This window comes from Felis catus, chromosome B2 (assembly GCF_018350175.1).
Source record: "Felis catus isolate Fca126 chromosome B2, F.catus_Fca126_mat1.0, whole genome shotgun sequence".
Lineage (NCBI taxonomy): Eukaryota > Metazoa > Chordata > Mammalia > Carnivora > Felidae > Felis > Felis catus.
Window position 1 is genome coordinate 122654414 of NC_058372.1, and position 23839 is coordinate 122678252.

Here is a 23839-nt window from a genome sequence, read left to right on the forward strand (position 1 = left end):
GACATCAGAGTAGGCTTTCCCGAACTTTCCTTTCCTCACACTTCTACCCCATGATAGTACTAGAACACCAATAAGGAAAAGAAACGAAGATATTTAGCTGTGTGTATTTGCTTTTTATGTAGCAAACACAAAAATATTCACTCTAGACTCTTTCCTGTTTTCTTTTTCTTTTCCTCCAAGGAAAACATATTATTCCTGACGTCAGTGCCAAACAGCGTGGAAAGAATAGTTTCCTTTCAGAGAACAGAGGCTACAAATTCTTCAACATGGAACAACCCAGCCAGCTTCTTAAATTTCGCTTACCAAAGTCGGGAGGGCCCTGGTGATCTTACTTTGGGATGAGATGGAGACAGAGCCCTCCGGATGCCACACGTGGGTTGGAACGGGAGGTTTTCTCTCTCTCTGTCTCTTTTATAGCCCTAAGTTCAGAGAAACACAATAATTAGATTTTGCTATAGGAGTGGGCCAATCCCATTCACAGTATTCAATAGTGGAGCCACAACCCATTGAGTGACTTCTTGGAAATTTTCCAACTTTTGTCATTTATACCCATTCCACTCCCACAAAAAGCCCTTGTTAGCTTAACACTGAATATTGTCAACTGAATTAACACAATCTGACACTAATAATAAAGCTCTGGATGTCTGATCTGGAGTTATAGTTGTTTAAAAAAATACACACTTATACTCTTAGAAAGCACCTATATATACTTTGTGCCTAAAATCAGCTGGGGCAAAATCTCTCACTGTCTGGTTCAAACCACACAAATATCAAAATTAACATCACTTCCATTCCCTTCTCCCCCCTCTTTTAATTCTTTAGCATTTTTTTTCTTTTTTTCCACCTTGGAACATGGACATAACTGCAGTCTTTTTTTTTTTTTTAAATAATACCTGTCTGCTACATCAGACATTAATATATTTTCCCCTTTATACTGATACTACATAAATAAGTCCTTTCTCACCTAATGTCCTCTTGCTCTTGAAGGAAAAGTTATGTTCCAGGTGAAGAATTCTAGCTATTTTTAATCTTCTTCTTTAAGGATAAAATTGAAATGGCAGAGTGGGTCAAAACATCATCCCTTTTCTAGCTGCATCCTATAAATTCAGCCAGAGAGTGATACCTTTTCTAACTCGAAATGAGCAAAGGGAAACCCAGAGTGTTCCGATAATGTATAGTCAGCCAAGACAAAAAGACCAAAACAAAACAAACAAACAAACAAAAAAACAACAACAAAAAAGCACAGAGCAAGAAAGACTAATTCTAAGTATCTGAAACTTGCCAACAATGTCTGGCCCGGGAATGGATACTCACTGGATACACCTGTGCAAGCACCTGTCAGTCCTTAACTCTGTTAGGATCCTTGCAGGAAAGCAGACTGTGAGAGCCCAAGGAAAGGGACAGAACTTTATCTTATCTAGCCGCAGGGCCAAGAAGCTGGTAGTGTACCTTCTCTTCTTTCTGCCCGGTACAAGCATCAACTCCCCTCTTCCTTCCTTTCCCACGTTTGTTTCCCTTCAGTGTCCCTTCTAATTGCTCCTCTCCACTTTCCTTAGAAGCATTCTAGTTGCTTGACTGGGCTGTAGGTGGGGGAAAAACATGAGTATCAAATAATACTCAATGTCTTCCTGGGATTTCTAAATAAAACAAATGAAGACTGGGGCAGGAAAAAGTTTTACAAGATGTGTGCCAGCTCTATATCACTTGTGGCTGCACGACCATCCTTTGCCCCCATTTCTGGTCCCAGAAGGTGGGAGGTGAGGGCTCAGAGAGCAGCTGTAGTCCTTGGGCACAAAAGTGTCAGCCAGCACATGGGACCCTTCTGGAAGGGACAGAGGGTGGCAATTATGCCTTGGGAATATCAGTGCCAGAGTGGAAGGCCTGGGGCTCTTCCCAAGAGAAGCTGGGGTTATGCACCTCAAGTAGCTTTTTTCCTTTTTCTGGAAACATTTTAATGTGGTTGAAGTCAAATTAAGGAGAGATCTGAATGGGAAAATAAGTCCGGAAGTGTAGCTCGTGATGCGGGGGATACACGGATGAATTTCATCATCTGGGTCTTAAGACAGGCATTGAGGGAATGAACCTACAAAGATCTGTATAATCCTTCTTTTTGCATTAAAAAAAAAAAGTCTTCTTTTTTTAAAGTGGCATTGAATCAATTCTTTCTTTCCTAAAACTGACCACCTTAAAGGGGTAGGGGAAACAGGGAAAGAGCAGTTTAGAAAAATGCCCCATACTTAAGATAACATCCTCTCAGGCAGGTAGATGCTTTTACTCTCTTAGTTCTTTAAGATGCCTTTTCATTGGTCTGGCACCCAATCACCTATTTGGGGACCACACGTGTAAAGGCATTCCTTATCCCCGTCCTGATCTGAGTTAGTAGCCAACGGTCTATACAATAATCTTCCCTGTTAATAATTTCCACAAGGCTACACTAAGGTGGAAGGCACAGCAAGGTGCCCATGTCAATGGTGCTGGCAAGTTTCCCAGGAGGACAAAGACTTTCATTTTCCAATTAGAGTTAGGTTTAGAATACAAATAACTTTCAAGAGAGATAATACAGACAAATACTCCAAAGCAGACTGAAGTCCAATAGAACTTTCTGTGATGACTGAAGTAATCAACATCCATGCTGTCCAATATACTAGCCACGTTTGGCTGTTTGAATTTCGGTCTAAATTAACTAAAATTAAATAAAATTGAAAATAAAATTATGAAAACAGTTCTATTTGTAACAGCATCAAAAAGAATTAAATACTTAGGAATAAACTTAACCAAGAAGGCAGAAGACTTGTACACTGCAAAACAAAAGAAATGAAAGAAGACAAAATGGGAAGACAGTCTATGTTCACAGACTAGATAGAAGACAGACTTATTGTTAAAATGTCAACACTGCCCGAAAGCAACTACAGAGTCAATGCAATCCCTATCAAAATCCAATGTTGTTTTTGCAGAAATAGAAAAATTAATCCTAAATTCATATGGAACCTCAAGGTACCCTGAGTATTGGAGAACAAAGTCAGAGGTCTTGTACTTTTGATTTCAAAACATAACCAAAACAGTGCAGTACTGGCATAAAGATAAGCATATGGACCAATGAAATAGCCCAGAAATAAATCCTTGTGTGTATGGTCAGAGGATCCTTGATAAGGGTGCCAAGACCACTCAGTGGGGAAAAGATAGTCCCTTCAACAAACGGTGTTGAGAAAACTGGGTATCTACATGCAAAAGACTGTAGTTGGACTCTACCTCACACCATATACAAAAACTAACTCCAAATGGATTAAAGACCTAAATGTAAAACTTAAAATTATAAAATTCCTGCAAGAAAGTTGAGGAAGCTTCGTGACACTGTTTTTGGTAATGATTTCTTGGATATGGTACCAAAAGGCCACAAAAGCAAAAAGAGACAAATGGGACAACATCAAACTTAAAAACTCCTGTGCATCAAAGGATACATACAATCAACAGAGTAATAAGGTAACCTACAGAAAGAGAAATATTTGCAAATCATATATCTGAAAAGAGATTAATATCCAGAACATGTAATATCCAGAATATGTAAATATCCTACAACTCAACAAAAAAATAAATAAATAAATAAATAAAGATTAAACAAATTAAAGAATAAGGATAAAAGATGAGCAAAGGACTTAAGTAGATATTTCTCCAAAAAAAGATATGTGAATGGTCAACAAGCACATAGAAAGATGCTCAGTATCACTGATTGTTAGGGAAATGCAAATCAAAACCACAGTGAGATAGCACCTCACACCATTATGATTTTCACAAGAAAATAACAAGTGTTGGTGAAGATGTGGAAGAACCGGAACCCGTCTATATTGTTGGGGGAACATAAGTTAAATGGGGCATTGCTATGGAAAACAATATGGCAGTAGGGCAAAATATTAGAAATAGAATGACCACAAAATCCAGCAATCCCACTTCTGGGTATATATCCAGAACAACTGGAGGCAGGGTCTTGAAAGAGATCTGTTACCCACATATATAGCTGTGCTATTCATAGTAGTCAAGAGGCAGAAGCAACTCAAATGTCCATCAGCGGATGAATGGATTAGCAAAATGTGGTGTATATGCGTGTGTTTGTGTATATGCATACATACATACAATGCAGTTTTATTAGCTGTAAGGACAGAAATCCTGTCACATGCTACAACATGGATGGACATTATGCAAAGTGAAATAAACCAGTCACAAAAAGATAAATACTGTATGATTCCATTCGTGTGAGGTATCTACACTAGTCAAATTCAAAGAAACAGAAACTGAAATGGTGGGTTACCAGGGATTGGGAGAGGAGAAAATGGGGAGTTGTTCCTTAGTGGGCACAGTTTCAGTTTTTCAGGATTTAATAAGTTCTGAAAAATATACGTAATATTACTGAAATGTACACTTAGAAATGGTTAAGACAGTAGATTTTGTTATATGTATTTTTTTTTACTGTAATTAAACATTTTTAAAAAGGAAATTAAATTTAAAATTCTTTGTCATTCTCACTAGCCACTTTTCAAGTGCTTCCATGACCAACTGCTGCTGGTTGCTCAAATGAATTCCACAGTGCAGCTCTGGGGCAAAAGTGACTTGTGAGTCACTTTCCGGAAATTGGTATTTGCCTAAACATTTGGTCGTAAAGAGATGAAAAGACAACCAGTAAGTCAAATATAGAAAGAGGAAGGCGTTAAAAAAAATAAAAAATGGGTGAGACAGTAGAGTTTCTGGATCATGTGATGACAAATCCCTCTCATTTAATCTGTTGGCCAAGGGTCAGCTCTCATCCTCCCCTCCTGGTGTATTATGTTGTGTTTTTATCCGCAGCAAGGTATTTTTCCTTTGGTAAGTACTTTTCCCTCTCCCATAAGTACTCAACCTTTGGGGGCCAAGGTGTTCACCCCAACTATTGCTTTTTATCTACAGCTAGGCACTCTGAAGCACCAATGCGCTAAGGATGAAAAACTACCCAGACATCAAAGGTAGTTTCACCTTTAGCTTGTAGGGCTGGAAGTCTGACTCAATCATGAATTAAACACTGATTCCTGAAAGCCTGGGGCTTGAAAGAAAACAGCCCGTAGGCAAAGCCATCCAGCTCTCACAAGCCTCAAATTATCCTCAAACAGCTACACAAAATCCTTTTAAGTGTCCATCAGCTTTATAAATCTGAACTGCTCTGGGAAGTTAAGATTTTAAAAAAATCGTTCAGCCTTTCATTAAACAGGTCATGGTATTACTATGGGAGAGAGGCAACGAGGTCTTCTGGTTGACTGGGGAGCCCTTCAAGACTACAGTACAATCACTGAAGACCACACAACAATGTCCGCTCCTTTCAACGGATACTAAAAAGCACAGAGTTTGAGGAAGAAAGATGCATGGAGACATATGAGTTACCTCATTGCATTTATGGCATGAAATTAATTAGAGGTGAACATTAATGTCAGCTCAGCCACCTTGCCAGTAATGCCAAGTACAAATTATATTCTTCACTTGCAAAACAAGAGTCTGTAACACAGCCCAGTGGCCTTTCAAGGATTAGTTACTTAGCAAATCACTAGTGTCTTCAAAATATTTTTGTAACTATTTTCAGATCTGGGCCTTGACAGGGAGGGATGAGCTAGGCAGACACAAATTCTTTATTTTGCTTTTTGGTGAAGCACACTGAGAGTTCAGCCAGCTTCTGGATATGGGGGCTTAATAACACGCAGAGGCAGGGGCCCAGGCCCTTTGACCTCCGTCAAAGGGTTTCTTACTTTCAGGAATGTCAAAGTATCCTGGCATTGCACTGGTTTGCACGGAGGCACCCGTGTGCTACTTTGGCCACTCGCACAAACTTAGACAAAGAATGGTTTTCATATTCAAGTTCACGTTTTTAGGGGGAACAAAACTCCCAAGTGGAGAGAAAGCGTGAGGACACCACTGCCCAGGGGTGGGCACCTCCCACTCCGACACCCACACCGCACCTCAGGGTGGTGTCCACTCCGCACAGACATGCCTGGCTGTTCCCAACGGCTACTCACCACTGTGCCATGAACAGTCCTCCTTCGCGCAGAGCCCTCTGGCGGTGTTACCAAGAATTTGGGTCGATCCGTCAGATTTCTAGAGTGTGCAGCTTTGTAGGGCATGATGTTGATGGGGCTGCAAGATGCTGAACGAGGACAAATGGGGATAACTAGGATGCAGGTGATTGTTTTACACACAAGAGTGCCAGAGGAGCAGGTGAAGGAAAGCCAAAAGCAGGTTCAGGAAAAGGAGCAGAGCAGAGGTAGAAAGAAAAGTAGGGAGAAGATGTTATTACCTAAAGGTGTCCAGAGCCTTCATATTCAACTCTCCTGACAGTCCTATCAGTTTACAGTGTGTCCAAAGAGAAGCCATGTCCAAGTGAAAAATCTAGACTGTATAAGCTATTTGGCTATTTAGACACCGATTAAAGACGCAGATGTAATCTCATACAGAAAGCAATGGCCTTATCTTCCTATGAAATAATGGTTCTGCTAAAATGCTACATTAGTGACAGATAACTTTTATATAAGGACTGTTTACAATTAGATTTTTCCCAATTAGCTTTAAGATGGAACAAAAGGTGGAAAGACAGGAAACAAGCAAGCAGGCAAGCAAGAGACATTCCAGCTATTTCCAGGGTGAAGTTCAACAGCCGGTGGAGAGAATTTTTATAATGTTAAGTGACCAAGTCTTACCAGGAGTTAAGACTGGTCACAAAGATAACTAATAATTCCCAGAAACAAATTTTGTAAATGTGTTGTCTATTTAAAGGCAAATCAGATGCATAGCTGATGGGTTTTCCCAAAAGCCAAGGCATTTGATGGTGTATAACAAGCAATAGAATTTATGCAGAAGTGGGATGTAATCATTTAAAATGATGAATAGAACATAAACATGTTAGGATTGCCAAAAACAAAGTTGAGTCATGAATAGCTTTTACAGTTTTACTCAGGTTGATAAAGGTTTTGAAAATCACATAGTTTCTGACCATTCACATTCACAGGGACACTGTCATGAATCACATGATTCTGAGGAACAATGGGTTTAAGGAAATTCATAGAACACTACATAGGTATCCAAAGTGTGGGTACTAAGGTTCCAAGGTTCATTTTCAGATCTCACTGAGAAATCCTGTTCTCCAGCAAAAGAGTAAGACAATTAAACATGACTTCTGAGGAGAATACTAGGTGTTTGGATGATGTTATAAAATGACTTTACCCACTTAAAGCCATTGTAGCAAACCTTTAAAAAGACCATTATTTCAGCTATGTATAATAGTATTTATTAATAAATTAAAAACTCAAAAGTTGGGAATTTTGGAATTATAGAGACAAGAAATACTTGTTACTTATCTACAGACAGAAAGTTGATCAGATGGCTTATCTATTCATGTGCTCTGTCATTAAATGATTTGTAGTATCTTCTGGTTATCACCGAATGGTCAAGGCTGGGAATAAACTAGACACTGCACTCTCTTTCCCAATCCTCTGAAAACAGAACTCTATTTCTTCAGGATAAACTAAAACACTTTGCAACCACCCCCCCTCCCCTGTTGTCCTTAAAAGAATATGTTTATCTTACCTGGGACTGACATAAAGCTTGGCTTCAGACCTTAATGATGAAGGAAGATGCCTTTATTTTGAGAAAGGAGAACCTTGTCTCATTTGGCTTGTTGTGATCACAGGGAAAACTGAACATAACCATTCGGTCAAGTCCCACAAAAAAGCATTTGCATTTCCCAGACAACGAAGAGTTAATTAATGCAAAACTCTTCCAAGCCAATCAAACGCATTTAAAGAATAACATCCTGGCACAGAGCACCTCCGTGAGATTACGGACCAGGAGAGGCACATACTGCCGGGGGGGGGGGGGGGGGGGGGGGGGGGGGGCACGGCCAGAGGTCATTTACCTCGCTCAAGGATCAAGAAACCCTAGACAACAGCCCTGTTGAGGCCAGGGGTCTGACAGGAAAAAAGCAGCACAGAAATATGATATCATTTTCCTCCAGTGGAAAATAACTTCAGGGGGCATTTCCTGAGATGATCATAGGTGCAAGCCAAGCTCATCATGCCTCTCTGTTCATTCTTTATTCTAGCAGTGAGGTAATACTGAGCAAAGGGAGAAAATACCCTCAAATCCATCTAGTGTAGCCTGTACAGAATTCCTCAAATTTAATTGTTCAAGGAACATCGCCTGGCTAAAATAAACACTGTAAATTCTAAGAATATTATGTTTCATGGAATTCATTGTTCCGAACAGCAACCACTGAAAATCCTGAAACCTTTAAATCAATTAATTGTCTTAGAAAAAAAAAAATGTATCTTGCCCTTCCAAAGAGTAAGGGCAATAATATATAGCTGTTATTTTTATTTTCCCAGAGTGCCCTCTGTATCCCAAAGTAGTCTTAATAAACACAAAAATTCTTGTCTGGAGTGTCTACCAGAATGTCTTCCACAGTATCTCTACTTCCTCTTACTTTTGGTAGCAAGTGTGCATTAATCTTGTTTATTCAAGAGTTTCTAAATGAGCTGTATGAAAAGGTGCAGAGAAAAGATAATGCAGTACAAGTGGTTAGAGTGCAACAGAGAGAATTGAAAAATTAGCAAATAGAAACATGATAACATTTATCGAGCACCACTATGTGTAGATACTACTCTAAATGTTTTATATGTATCAACTCATTTCATCCTGAGCTCTAATAATCACAGGTATTTTCCGTGTATTTTTTAAAAATGGGCATGGAGAAGTCAACCCAGACCAGTGGCCACAAATAAGAGGTAGGAGACTTCCAAATTTCAAGTGCTCTTATTGCCTGTTCTGGGAGTTTGCAATCCCCAAACATTCTAGGAGAAAGGGAGGCTGTCTTCATCTGCCACGTAACCCTGGCTCTGATGTAGGTCATCCTCTCGCCAATGGCAATGGGATATATGACGAACTCAAGGCACAACGGTAAAATGCAAAGAAAGAATAATTGAGGAGAGCAGGTGGCAAAATGAAAGCGATGGATAAAGTGTTTTTGACAAGAGAAACACAAGCGATGTTTATGTACATAATTTCAAATGGGAAAAAAAAAAATTTAAAGACAACAGTTTGGGGTCATTAAATATAGGCCGTATCAATTCAACTAACAGGTAACAATGATCTAAGGAATGTGTTAATAAGACCAGCAACTCAACTGAAGGTCTATGCATTGCTTCACACTAAAGTAAATTACAGAAATGTATCAAAATTTGTGGAAAAGGAGAATGGGAAAGTGGCAAAGAACAGCCAGTTAGCAGGTAAAAAGCACCCTGACTGAGTGTAACAATGAAGAAGGAAGGTGGGGGGGGGGGGGTGGAAAATGAGGAAATGGCATTGGACAACACTGGAGGGGGAGCGAGAGAATTGACACAAGTTAGTGGTGACGGAAACTGCAAAGACAGACACTTTTTCAGCTGTGAGGCAGGCAGTTAGCATGAAGCTACATACAGTGTGGAGATTCCAAAGCATGAGAGCCCTAAACTATTTAGATCCTATGAAACAGGAATGAAAGCAATTTTAAAGGTTCCCCAATTAGCTGGACATACAGAAAAACTTTCATGACTTGCGTAGAAGCATGACACTCATAGGCAGAAAATAAATGATCTTGAAATAAGCTGTACATTTTGCTCCAGAAAAAAATCTCGGATGTGATGTGACAGCTGACAGGAGAGTTCTTTCGCAGAAAACACAGAACACTGTGGTCCAGCTAATTGAACACACACTGCACACAGAGCATTACTCCAGGGCGCCAAGGGCGGAGGTTGGATAAGCATGTTTAAGACCCAATCACCAATTAGAATTCTAAGTGGCTCTGGCAGAAGTCACTTATAATCTGTGCACTTGGTTTCCACATGCAGGTGGTAGGAATGTCTACTTGATTTTTGACCGCCTCCTGGCGGGTACTGTGAGAATTAGGGTTGCTATCAGCTCACTGGGGCACCATGGATGGAAAAAAAAAATCATAAAACCACCAAGAATTATTTGTAAAGAGGGTTAATGATCACGAAGAGACTTGCAGAGGCAAAATATTTTTAAAGGGAACTTTATGAAGAGGCTGTGTAATTTCCTAAGTGCCAAAGACAAGGGCTGGCAGACGGGTTATGGAGATCTACCAACTGTGCCCACAGATATTTGGGAAAAACCAAACCGGCTCACTATGAAAGAGATGTTGCCAAAAGCCAAATACGTATCTTTCTTTGCAACGAGATATCGGCTCTCTACTAACTTCTCATTAAACTAATTGGCTTATTCGGGCATGCTTTGCATTTCAAAAACGTAGAGGAGTTATAACTAATTACAATAACCAGTGTTTGGCACATTCTCCATATTTTCAAAGTATGCAACAAATGAGAACACTATAATTAGCCTTCCCCACAACTCTTAGACATTTGAGAGGGTACTAATTCCTAGATTACATAGAAAGACTGGCACAGGGAGGGGAAGTAGCTCGCCCACAGCCACATCATGAAACTCTCGCTTAAATTGACTTGGGCTCTGATTTTATTCCTCAGTCAATATATTAGTATTAAATTATGTCTACTTCTGATCATGTGCTCAGATGCAGGGGCAGAAAGAACGGTGGGAAAGGGATAGGTCTTTCTGGTGATGTCACAAACACACAGAAGCATCTGAAGCCATCTCATCACAAGGAGGGACACCCTTGGTTTGCCTGGCATCTGGGGTCCAGGTAAGATGCTTAGGTGGATGCTAAGGAGGGAACAATACCAGGGCCGCGAAACCAACACCGGCAGACATTTTCAAAGCCACTGCACCCAAGGAGAGAGAAGCAAACACACTGGGAAAGACGGAGACGTGATTATGATGAATGCTGGAGGCTCAGATGTGCTTCCGAAAGAGGACTTGACCTCACCAAGAAAGTTGCACCTCGAACAGTTTTACCTGGGTCTCCAGACAAGGCAGCCGCGCTTTTGCTTCTGGCCAGGAACGCATGTGTGGGCGTCAGCAGTCTGTTAACAACGCTGCTCTCCCATGGGCTGAGCTGCAGGCGGCGAGCTAAACGTCACCACATAAGCAAGATGTTAGAGGAATTCTTTCCAGGGGCAGGAGAGTGCACAAGAACATCACACTTATGGCTTCCACGTGCCAGGCCTTGGAGAGACGAGGCTCTCCAGGGAGGACAGTCGGCAGAGAGACCGGGAGACAGGAACTCTGCCCAAAGGAGGAGCTATTCCATAATGCTGCCTTTCTTCAAGATGTTAGTGTTATGGATGCAGAGTTTGCTAACCACCCTCCTTTTGGAACGAACAAGTAACAAACAAAACAGAAATAGCGTGTCGACCACGGGTCTGGGATGTAGTCGTACCTATCGGCCCTCATCAGGATGGGCAGTGGGCTGAAGGCACACACGTCAACCCAAGGGCTTCCTAAGTACCCTGAACAATCAACTCCAACAGAGGCTTTGGCAGCTAATGAAAGACTGCATTTCTGTATCAATAAAGACAGAAAGGGTCTCCATGACATTCTGCCAGATGTCATGAACTGCGGCTTCGGCACTTGGGAGAAATGAAATATAATAAAATGAAAGAGGACCCAGGCAAAGTTCTGTGTGGGATTTCCTTTTGACTTTTCCATTCAGCAAGCCAGGTTCTTTCAGGTCCCTGTTTGGCAACAACATAAACATTTTGGCAGAGAATGAGGGTAAACCTGAAGCAAGATAAAATTAAACAGAAAAGCCAAAAGCCAATATAAACTCAATGTTGGAAATTACCAGTGGGTGTGGGAAGGCTCCAGAAAATAAATTTAGAAGAACGCAATGAAATATAGTCTCAAATTGTACTGGGGCTTGGTTGGCAAGACCATTGTCAGGATATATGTGCTAATCATAAATTAACTATTTTGCTTATATTGTTAGCTTTGAGTGGTGGCCCATGAAAATATAGAAGCTACTTTCCAAAAATATCAGGAAAGAAGCTGGCAAAATCCTGCAAATATCACTAAAGTGATCATCTGTCTCTATTTTAGGATACACTCCAAGTCACTTACAAAAATCTTTAAAACTGTCTAAACCTGACAAGGCCACTTCTGTTTGGTACCATAAACAGCAGGTGTATATCCTGTTGTCTCTGGAGTGACTTTTTTTTTTTTTAAAAACCTTTTATATGTTGAATTTTCAAGAAATGGCATCTAAATTCTAGAAAATTAGTTTTAGTTAAACAGAAGTTATCTGATGTTAAATGTTGTTATAAAAAATATCTCCTCCTACTTGAAAGGAATTACCAACCTCCAAAAAGCATCTTAAGTTCCTGACTTTATTTTCAAAAAGAAGCTATTTTGATCAAGGCTATGGTGAATTTAAGAATTAGTGAATTGTTTATTAGATTTTGTTATTAGGAGAGTCTTCATAGTTAAATCGAATCTTATCTGATAGACACAAATAAAAGGATAATATAGATGTTATATGTTGTATACGTACAATTACACATATAATATAGAAATAGCTACAAAGTAGAACACATAAGGGAATAAGTGCTGTTACATACTATACTACGGCAGTGTGCATGTGGGCATCAGTCACAGAATTTAAAGCAAACTAAAAGTGGAATACATTCACAGAATAAAACCACTGGGAAAGGTGATAAGGATACATGAAAATCTTCAAAAGAACTATATTTTCAAGTAGATGAGGAAGGGAAGAGAGGAATGCTTCCTTTCCCTGATAAACTCTGTAGGAGGGCTGGCTTAGAATTGTAGGGATGGTTTATCATTGAAAAGACAGCTCTTTTCTTTCCCCCTGGATTAAGAAGTTCATTAACTTTATTTCTGTGAGACTTTAAAGCATCAACCAAAGAATTTGCCTCAAAGGAAGATTAAAAACCTTCTCTGACTTGTGTTTAAAGCAAATCTGAAGAAATTTGTTTTATAGCTCTGACACCGTGAATGAAAGCTTTTGCCAGAAGAAACATGTTTCCCCTTCCTCTGCATTCATTACTATGCCCTGAACAAGATAGAGATAGATGTCTTCCATAAGACGACTTTTTAATAAAGGTTAAGACGGGAGTTAGTTTATTGTTTATTGTTGTTGTTTTTTTTTTTCACCTAGCAGGGCCTGATTTTAAGATGAAGGAAGAGATATTAATTCTTGTGGAACAACTCTATAGTATTGATCCTACTTAAGCACTTAAAAAGGAGATATTGACAATTCCTATAATAGACCACGTGGACCAGGGGAGGCACATGAACATTAGAGGTATTTGCACTGCCACCTTCTTCCATAAGCAGGAAATCATTGTTCAGTTTCAGACGAGCGTCATGCAAAAATCAGGCAAGTGTTGCCACATCCTGATATTTCATTAGAAGTAGGAAACCTAAATGTTACTCGATATATTCCATTTTTAGGATGATGGCAATGGATTCAACTTAAAGAACAAAACACCCTACTCCAGTCAAACGGAAGATGCCTGTAGGCAGAATTCAGCTTCAGGTCTACCACCAGGCCCTGCGATCTAGATTCTAAGGAAAAATGTATGGACTAATTCTAATCAAACAGTAGGCAACTTCATTTCTTGCTTTTTTGAAACTCCCTATTCTTCCTTGAGGGGGGAAAAAAAACTGGTTAAGTAGGTAGCTTAAGAATATGAAGAAACACATTTTTAATGCAAAAATCTCCAGTGGCAAAAATCCCTCTATTGCAGCAATTAAAAAAGATCTTTGGTAATTAGAGGTTTCCTTTAACTCAGGTCATTTTATCAGTCTATATGACACGATATTCAAGTGTGATAATAAAAATATTTAAAAACAGGTAGGGCACAGGCACAGAGCTAATGGATGCCATGCATTAGCTCTGGAGGACCTGGGAAGCACCGCTTGAGGAAGTGGATATTTACACCAAATGGTATGGAAACATTTCAGTATTTTTAATAACCAGTGGAGCGTTCCAGCTGAACCCTGATAGCACCAGAACCTCAATTTACTATCAGCCTTAAGCCCTGTGCTATAGGGTTGAGAAAGCTCAGACAATCTAGTAATGGTATATTCCCTTTACTGGATTTGTCTGTAAAAGCTTCTAATTTAATAATTTGATAAGAATGCTTCCTAACTTGATAATAAAGCATAACACCAACTTTTAAAAATAGCAGAAAAGCAAATTAACGAAATTACTTAAATTTTAAATTAGAGAAGTTCAAATTCAGAAGAATTTCTATTCTCATTAAAAGGCCTAGGCTCCTCACTGCCCTGAGGATTTGTCTAACTTAAAAAAAAGGAAAAAAAATTGTTTCGTGGACCATATGGAAGTTCCTGGATGAACTGAATCCTCCTTCCTGGCCAACCTTGACCTTGCCTATTAGACCCAGGAACTGGTTCACAATTCTTCTGACAAGGGGCCAGAGAAGCAGAATCCCCAAATTTAGTGCTTTCCCTCTGATTCTGTTAAGTTCAGCTTAGGATTCAATTTGATGGGCCCCGTGCATGATTCAAGGGGCAGTTTCTTGGCCCTCGCTATGAACTGGCTATTGAACTTTCCCTGATCCTTAACCTCACCTAAAAAAGCACACATACAGTCAGAGTCGATCTAAGGAAGGGCACCACCCATGGGGGTAAGAACAGAGGATGCAGGGGAGCCTGGGTGGCTCAGTCGGTTAAGGGTCCGACTTTGGCTCAGGTCATGATCTCGCGGTTTGTGAGTTCAAGCCCCGCGCGGGGCTCTGTGCTGATGGCTCAGAGCCTGGAGCCTGCTTCGGGTTCTGTGTCTCCCCATCTCTCTGCCCATCCCCCACTCACTCCGCTCCCCAAAAATAAATAAAATTAGTAAACATTAAAAAAAAAAAGAATATCCAATCAGGGGCACCTGGGTGGCTCAGTTGGTTAAGCGTCCGACTTTGGCTCAGGTCATGATCTCACAGGTTGTGAGCTCAAGCCCTGCCATCAGGCTCTCTGCTGTCAGCACAGAGCTTGCTTCGGATTCTCTGTTCCCCTTTCTCTCTGCCCCTCCCCCGCACGTATGCTTGCTCTCTCTCTCTCAAAAATAAACAAATATTAAAAAAAAATTTAAAAAAGCATATCCAATTAGATACTATCACGCAGAATCTATAAAACATCTTGCTAGTTGAAAGATCATTGTCATCCCACAGAAGTGTGGTAGGATGTACTGTTTGGTTTATCGTTCATCTACCCCAATTTCAGCTGTGAAACTGTAGGAGGCAGTAAGCAAGGTCTGACATCAAAGCACTCTAAAATCCCAATTGCAGTTTGTCTTAGACATGGGTTGACACATTAAAGTGCTGAGTAAGTGACCAAATCCAAAGAAAAGATGAGTAGACAATTGTAAGAATAGCATTCACATGCTATATTTTATACTAAGGGGATGGGTTTGAAAATAAAGCGTATTTATGAAAGGAGTTTTAGTTCATAATACTTTTCTCTAACATCTAAAAGGCCCCTAATTTGACTACATGTCTAATATCAATGATTTAGTTAATCATCATCATTTACTAGTTATCATTTAGTTAATAGTTGAGCAAATTAGTTAAAAAAAAAAAAGAGGAATGGTGCAGGTTAAAAGGCAAGAATAGGAAGTTACTCAAACATTTACTGCTTTAAGAGAGTAGTTATTAGTTATAAAATAACAACAGGTATAATATTGTACATTACAATGACACAACTTTTATACAATACAAAATATATGAATACTCATACACACAGAACATGCACACATTGCATTCTTTTTAAAGACTGAACGTTTCCCAGTTTCTTAATAAAACATTCAAAAATAACCACGATTTTGTTACTTTTAAAGAGTATATGTTTTCATATTGCACAACAATTCTTTGGTTTTCTAATTTAAAATCTTAGTTCTGTAAAACCGAAGCTGATCTTAAAAACTTGATTTTTTCCTTCTATGACATATAAATATGCAAAATAAAACTTTAATTTCATAAATAACTCAAAATTCATGTACTGTAAATCCATGGGACGAATAAAACTCAAAATTCAAATAAAACATTAATTGGAGGGATACGATTATTAAAAGTTTTAGGAAACTTCAATGAGGATATATTCTTGAAGTCAGGCCAAATCCCTTAAGAGCAAAATGAATGGACACCAAAAACCAATCACACACACACACAAGAAATGCAGTAAGGTTTTGTTAAATGAGAACTCAAACAGTAAAATGAAATCTACCAACATGAATCATTTAAGAAGATTTTTTAGAAAGTCAAGGCTTGGAATTCCCAAAGTACAGATGAAAAGTCAAAGACAGTATGATTGAAGTAAAGTAAGTGTTCATAACAAAGATTATTTGCATGTTGGTGGATAAGTGGGTGATTTCTGGAGCTGTAAACTCATTTACTAAAAAGTTGAGAAGCACCGCTTTCATCACTGCTAAATGCAACCATTCAGCCAAGTTCTAACATGAGCAAGGTTCTTGTCGCAAGGGAAATGCTGCTCAGCCGCTTACTGCTTTTTTATTCTGAAGTTTTGTTCTTCCTATTTAAGAAACGTAGGGAAAGCAACTTCAGATGCTGATTTTTAGCTGTAAACATCCAGAAAAAAAAAGAAGCATTAAGTAAATAACAGAACACTTTTTTTTTTGTTTTGTTTTCCTTTTGACTGTACCTCTATCTGGAGAATTTAGTAAAGTTGCAGATGAAGAGGAGAGCCGCTTGCTAATGACGGGATCGACATGTTTCGAAAGATTCATGGTGGAAACTGACCGCCTGTCTGGATCTAAAACAAATGGAGATAATGCTAATTGACAGCCAGCATGCAGGATTGCAATTTCCTAGTTCACTGATGGAAGGAAAAACTAGGATTGGATGCTTTCAGCTCTATCACTAGATCTTACATAACAGCACAGTTTTCTAAGTGGATGTCTTAAAGGTAACTTAAAGGCCAGAAATAAAATTATTTTTCTCATAGGATAAAATAAACGTTTAGCACACCAGTTTGACAGCCAGGAAAATTCAGGCATATTGCTATAGTACAACAGACAGATGAGGATCAAAGGCAGGCCAGTGGAGGGGAACTAAACTAATGGAGGCAGACTGGAAAACAAAGAGAGGATTGTAAAAGTGGATGCCCTCATAATTTTCCCAAGTAGGAACAAGGGGGTAGTAAGAGGGCTGGTAAAACAGAATGTAAACACTAGAAAAAAAAAGAGGAATACCAGGTTCTATGCATTTGCTGATACCTCTGCTTGTAGAGTTACTTTACCTAGGGTGTTAATGTTCATTACAGAAAAACAGATTAAAAAGAAAGAAAGGGGCGCCTGGGTGGTTCAGTCAGTTAAGCACCTGACTCTTGATTGCGGCTCAGGTCATGATCTCATGGTTCATGCGATCGAGCCCCACATCGGGCTCTGTGCTGACACTGTGGAGCCTGCTTGGGATTCTCTCTCTCCCTTTCTCTCTGCCCTTCCCCCACTCTCTCTCTCTCTCTGACAAAATAAATAAACTTTAAAAAGAAAAAGAAATACTCTGGGTATGGAAAGGATGGCTGCTATAGTGTTTCTTTTTAAAAAGTCTATGAATAACCACACCTCTATGCCCGTTACACAGAGTCTAGTGCAGTTTACAAATGTAGAATCAGTCCACAAACTTGCCCAACAAAACTGACAGCAATATATAAAGAAAATTAGCATTCTTTCTCTTTAACTTTATTAGTGATACTGTTCATCCTTCAGGTCAGTAATTTTAGAGTAATTCTTAAAGGTCAAGTCAGAAGGGAATAATAGCCATATAAAATAGGCTGTTAGTTTGTTGTCTGTTGGATAACAGTTTGTTGTCTGTTGTTTGTTGTCTGCAGAACCAAATTATAACCATGCTCATTAGAATAAATCACATTCCCTGAATAAAAGTGCACAGAACAAAAGTCTAAAATGTCATTGTATTTATTTAGGAGGGCAAGTAGGTGTTCTGACCTGTGATAGCCAAAGGTAAAAAAGGTGTTGCCATATTTTGTTTTATTTTTCTATTGTTAGCTTCTTCTAAAACTAAAAACAAACAAAAATATTCTTTAGGTAGATGCCTTTAACACCCAGTTCTCACGGGTCTAACACTGGTAGTCAGAACTTTACAGTAAACTTCTCTCCACAGAATAATCATTTTGGCCATTGTTTATAATGTACGGATAAACAAGGCTTCCCCCAACATCAGACATTCCTATCTCTACCGGGACACATTGGTATGGTTGAAGCAACTTCATTATAAAACAAACAAACCCAAACATTGTTTCTGTGACGTAAATTTACACTTAACTGATAGGCTCCTAGGGCAGTCCTGAAGATTTAGGATAAAATATCAAAAGGAACATCTAAATGATAAAATGTAAGATCCAGGGGTATAAGGAACGATCAAAGTCATTTCTAGGTGGATCAAGCAATTCATTTTCTGATATTGTTTTATGTGTTAAGCTTTAGTTGAGGGACAGTGTGCCTAATTGGAGGCCTGCATGGTTAAAATTATGGAGGTGTCACATGTATTGATTGTACTGATTGTAATACAATAATATGGAGGTGTCCATATTATTAAATTATAAAATTTAATAATTTGTATTAAAATTATGGAGGTGTCACATGTATTGATTGTATTACTTAATCTAATGAGAATTATATTACTTAATACAATAAAAATTTCTCATCGTTTCTTTTTCTCCCTGAACAAAATACAAATTCACGGAAGGATTTATTAAGAATCAGTTTTGGGGTGCCTGGGTGGCTTAGTCGGTTAATCATTTGACTCGATTTCGGCTCAGGTCAGGATCTCACGGTTTGTGAGTTCGAGCCCCACGCTGGGCTCTGTGCTGATGGCATGGAGCCTGCTTGGTATGCCCTCTCTTCTTTCTCTCTCTGCCCCTCTCCACTTGTGCTGTCTCTGTCTCTCTTAAAATAAATAAATAAATAAATAAATAAATAAATAAATAAATAAATACTTAAAAAAAAAAAAGAATCAGTTAAAAAAAATTTACAAACCAGCGCTAGTCGATGTGTGAGCAGTAAGGCAACACACTGATTTACTATGGATTAAATTTAATTTCTAGGATCTGGTTTTTGATCAGCAAACACTGACTGAGTGCCCATCCTGAGTGAGGCATTGTTGTATGTGAGTAAGAGCAGGTCACTGCTCTTAACATCACAGCAGATCATTCTGGCCTTTGAGAATTTTGGCAAATTCCAGTTATTTTCAAACTTCTCTGTTTAGCACAGCAGCAATTTTCTCTGATTCACAGCCCTTATAAAAATGGATTTTATGCAAGAGGTAACAAATACAACATTAGTTTCTCTTGCTCTGGGTGGCAGAAATGAAGGTCATATATTAAACTCTGAGTGTGGAAGCAAGAATTAAAGGCAAGTGACTGTATTTCCCCTTAAAAATATTTGAAAATCTGTAACAGAGTGTACTTCTGCTGGACACAAGTAAAACATGAAGCCAAGTAAAGGAAAAATAAGGTCATAAAAATATATACTGTGACAGCTTTTCTGTATGGAACGTTTACGTAAAACTGCCCTTAGGATAAAATATCACACATGGATGATCCTTATGATTACAGATTTGACACATGCCCACCCTGTACCACTGGGTCATTAAGAGCCAAGGAAAAAAAAGTGCTTTTAAGTATGGTTTAACGCCACAGGAAAGCCGTGATAATTTGCTTTCAGAATTTTTAAAACAAAGAGGTTCTAGAAGATACACTGAATGTTAGGAATAAAAGAAGAGAGTAAGCAAAAATCCATTGTTATTTAGGCTAAAACTAACAGTGGAAACAGCAGTACTGACAGGGGTGTGGGGTGGGGGGCACACCAACTGGATGTACTTCGATTCCAGGTAATCCATTAACTAAAAAACACTTTTTTAAAGATTTTATCCAAAACGGTCACTTAAAGAGAAAGTAAACACATCACATGTAATGACATTATTTCAACACCTTCAAGTCACCTGAGTTCTACCATCATCACACTTAAGAAACACTGTGCCATGCCCAGATCTAGGTCTATGCAATGGGGTATTAGGCATGCATTATGACTAAGGTGGCGACGGCTCAGCTAGCGATGAACTGGCCCTGGGTCAGAGGTGCTAGCTACAGGTCAGGCAACCGGCAACCACGGGGATGTCTGTACCAGATTTTCTAGTACCACCAAGAGTTGTGAAGTGGTGGTCCAGGCCTGCTAAATCGAGAAAGGTGAATGATGATGCAACAAAACCACCTGGGGACAGAATGTAAGACAATGATTTTTCAAAGTAAAAAAAAAAAAAAAAAAAAAAAAAGTTATTAGACTCACACAGATGGAAAAAAAACTGACGCACTATATAAAATTCAAGGTTCATTGAATTTACAGTACAAAAATAAAGCCTTTCACTACGTCCAAATTTCAGTATGATTTTATGTCTATTCAAGAACAAGGGAATAATAGCTGAGGCATTCACTGGTTCTGCTTTCAGAACCTACACTTTCTCCCGCGGAGCATTAAAACTGCACACACTCTAAGGTCTGAATACACAAGTTCATAGTATCGATTTTGATCAGTCAATACTGCTGGGATTCTTCCAGAGAGGAAGACAAAAGTGGTGAATTTATTCCATAAACCTGACAACTTAATGTAAAGGATTACTTAAAATAATGCAGAGTGGAAACTGCACGTTTACTTAGAAACATTGCATAGATTTCTATCTCTTCAAGGAACTATGTAACCAAAGAGAAAAGCAGCCTGTGTTATGGGAGAGAGAGAATCTTATCTTACCTCCATCACCCTCTTATCCTCAAACAGCTAGGATCATCATTTCATTACAGTTGAATTATTTCAGCAGGATTTTTGTTTTGGAAACACAGACTTAGAGAAAAAGAAGCAACTGTCCTTTTACTGTCCAGGAAGAAAGGAGTGATTTTGAAGGCGATCACTGTTTGTTTACCTGCACTGTGGATGCTGGGGCTCCCATGGAGAGAGCCTCCCCATGACCAGCGGTTATGCTTCTGTCTTGGCTTCTGGCTCCTTTCCATTGTACGCCGTACAACAGCTTCATGGCGTTCCTCAAATGAAGCAGAGGAGTGGAAGATTAGATTCAACCTGGTTGCTTGAGGCTCCTTCAACTTAAGGCAGAATGGAGGAAGGCACCACTGACATCTTTACCTTAGTACTCCTACTTCCTAACTTGGACGCCTTATCTTAGGGTGGGAGGAGTAGCAACTTGGGATGGTTACTGAAATCATCAGGTCCCAGGTGATAAAGCGTCTCAATACTTTCATATGGGCGAACTGAACATAAATAAGTTATAGCTCGAAGACCAGACACCTGGGCTTTTAAAGTTTCTAGGGAAGTAACTGCAACAATCACGCCATTTGGGACCTGCCTTCCATACCCCAACCTCCCTGGAAGCTGTGACTATCTATAAAACTGATTCCTTAGTTCTGCTATGCACCCCAGCACCTTAATGGAAGGTTTCGTAGTAAACGTGTTGCCTTTCTGAAACAGACGAATCTCCTGTGTACTTCCCGGGGCGGCGTCTTACTTTGTCTTCCTCCAGTCTCTGCCTCCGCTTTTCCTCCACAGCAGCCCTCCTCCGCTCCTCCTTCAGCCTCTGCTCTTCCAGCTTCTTCTTCCGCTCTTCCAGGTGCTTTTCATAGTGCTGCCGGGCTCGCTCTTCCCTTTCTAACCAGATGATTTCTCTCGCAGCTTTAGGAGGAAAACAGGGGAAATAGAGGCTGGTTTAAAACTTAAACAGGCAGGACTGTATAAACAGCCCACAGGAACAGGTAGGAGTTCTTTGGTTTTGTCTTTGCCAAGCCTGGCCTTTGCTTTCCTCACATTTTCAGGAAAAAGTACCACTGTTAATTTATGGCATAATTTAGTATGCTGACAATGAGGTCCAAGAAGATGCACTGAATTCTACTTTTTGGGAATCCCCCACAGTCCTGTAGTTTGGTATATTATTACAACAGAGTAATGCATACATCACATGCTCTGGTCTCAATTCTGACTATTGACAAAACCAATGGCACCATCCATCTCTCTCTCTCTCTCTCTCTCTCTCTCTCTCTTTAAAAAAATGGGATCATCCTCTAGATCAAAAGCTTGTGACTACATTTGTTTCAACAAAGCACTGGTTCTCTGAAAACGTTAAAAGAATTTGGGACAAAATCCCCAGAATTGATGGTTGATAAAAGATACATTAAATGCCTCATGGATTATCACACTGAGTCACCTAAGTGACGTGAGGGACTAAGTAAGCAGATCTGGTGTCTGAGACGCTCACGCTCTGGTTAGATAAGACTTACTATCACAGCCTGAATGAAAACAAACAATTCAAAAAATATTGTTCAGCGATGGAATGCTTCTTTTCTCCTTTACATATCCACATTCCTTCCTTCCTCATTTTAGGGGAACACATAGCCAACAAAACTTTTTTTTTTTTTAGTATGATACTTCCTTGAGCTGTGATAAACCTATCTTTAATATGATCTATTAACACAGTAGGTAAAAGAGTCCAAACAAAATTTAGAGCATAAACCCTGAGGATACTGAATGGCATATAAGTTAAAATGTTATTTAAAAAAAATTTTTTTTAACATTTATTTATTCTTGAGACAGAGAGACAGCATGAACAGGGGAGGGTCAGAGAAAGAGGGAGACACAGAATCTGAAACAGGCTCCAGGCTCTGAGCTGTCAGCACAGAGCCCGACGGGGGGCTCAAACTCACGGACCGTGAGATCATGACCTGAGCCGAAGGCGGACGCTTAACCGACTGAGCCACCCAGGCACCCCAAAATGTTATTTTTTTTAATAGAAAAAAACTGCAGAACGTTTCAGTTTCCTCTAAATGTTTAAGGTTAACAATTTTGTATTTCTGCTACCATTATACCTTTTCTAAAGCTGCTCACTTGAGGAGACAAATCCACTGAAGGAAATCTGAATGGACTTTACTTGTGTGAAAGAACAAGGATGATGCAAGATGAGTTTGTCCTGTGACATTACTCAGAGAGAACTGGGTTCTCCCAGCAGCACTGCCACTAACGGGTGGGGAGATCTCAAGACACGTTCATTTGAATTTCAGTTTTCTCTTGCCTAAAAGACGCGGAAATTGATCTTCAAGAGTCCTTCCAATTTAAAATTTTTTTTTCCAACGTTTTTTATTTATTTTTGGGACAGAGAAAGACAGAGCACGAACGGGGGAGGGGCAGAGGGAGAGGGAGACACAATCGGAAACAGGCTCCAGGCTCCGAGCCATCAGCCCAGAGCCGGATGCGGGGCTCGAACTCAAGGACCGTGAGATCGTGACCTGGCTGAAGTCGGACGCTTAACCGACTGCGCCACCCAGGCGCCCCTTTTTTTTTTTTTTTTTAATTTTTTTTTTTTTCCAACAAGAGTCCTTCCAATTTTAAAAGCCAATGGTTCTAAAGAAAGTCTCAGGCCCATGTTGAAACTTGGAGTAAAAGCACATAGTATGTGCTCAATAAATATTTGCTAAATGAGTGAATAAATATAAACACCATGAGAATACACATTGAAAGTAACAGATGGGGAACATAATTCTAACATTTTTTAAAGGTGAATTTACTGTGATCACATACCCTCATGCACACATCTTTTGGATTTCCTGAATACCTTACTAGCCGACTTTCAATGATACCACACATTTTAGTTCATTTAAAAAGGTGGATTTCCAGTGACAGATTTTTGTCAAAGCTTAAACAGTTCAAAATATTAAAAGGCAAAATGAAGGTCTTCCTCTAACCTTAAACCTCTTATGTTCCACTTCTACCTTTTCTGCAAATGTAAAAAAAAGTAAAAATCCATGTATTACTGTAGTACGGCACTCCTGCTCTGCATCTTGCTCTTTTCGCTGAAAATAGATC

At 39.4% G+C, this 23839-nt stretch overlaps 1 protein-coding gene across 11 annotated transcripts in view; it reads right to left on the reverse strand.

The window, feature by feature from the left end:
* MAP7 (microtubule associated protein 7) overlaps positions 1–23839 on the reverse strand; it is a 178779-nt gene that overhangs the window by 20004 nt on the left and 134936 nt on the right. For 5 of the 11 annotated variants that reach the window (XM_023254429.2, XM_023254426.2, XM_023254428.2 and 2 more), the window contains exons 4-10: positions 21495–21658; positions 20898–21015; positions 20108–20194; positions 16609–16719; positions 10933–11046; positions 6030–6181; positions 304–419 (exon numbers count right to left, since the gene is read on the reverse strand). In XM_023254429.2, coding sequence (XP_023110197.2) covers positions 304–419; positions 6030–6181; positions 10933–11046; positions 16609–16719; positions 20108–20194; positions 20898–21015; positions 21495–21658 — 862 coding nt within the window. The remainder of the gene's footprint in view (positions 1–303; positions 420–6029; positions 6182–10932; positions 11047–16608; positions 16720–20107; positions 20195–20897; positions 21016–21494; positions 21659–23839) is intronic. The other 6 variants (XM_045058102.1, XM_023254431.2, XM_023254427.2 and 3 more) reach the window with 5 other exon arrangements.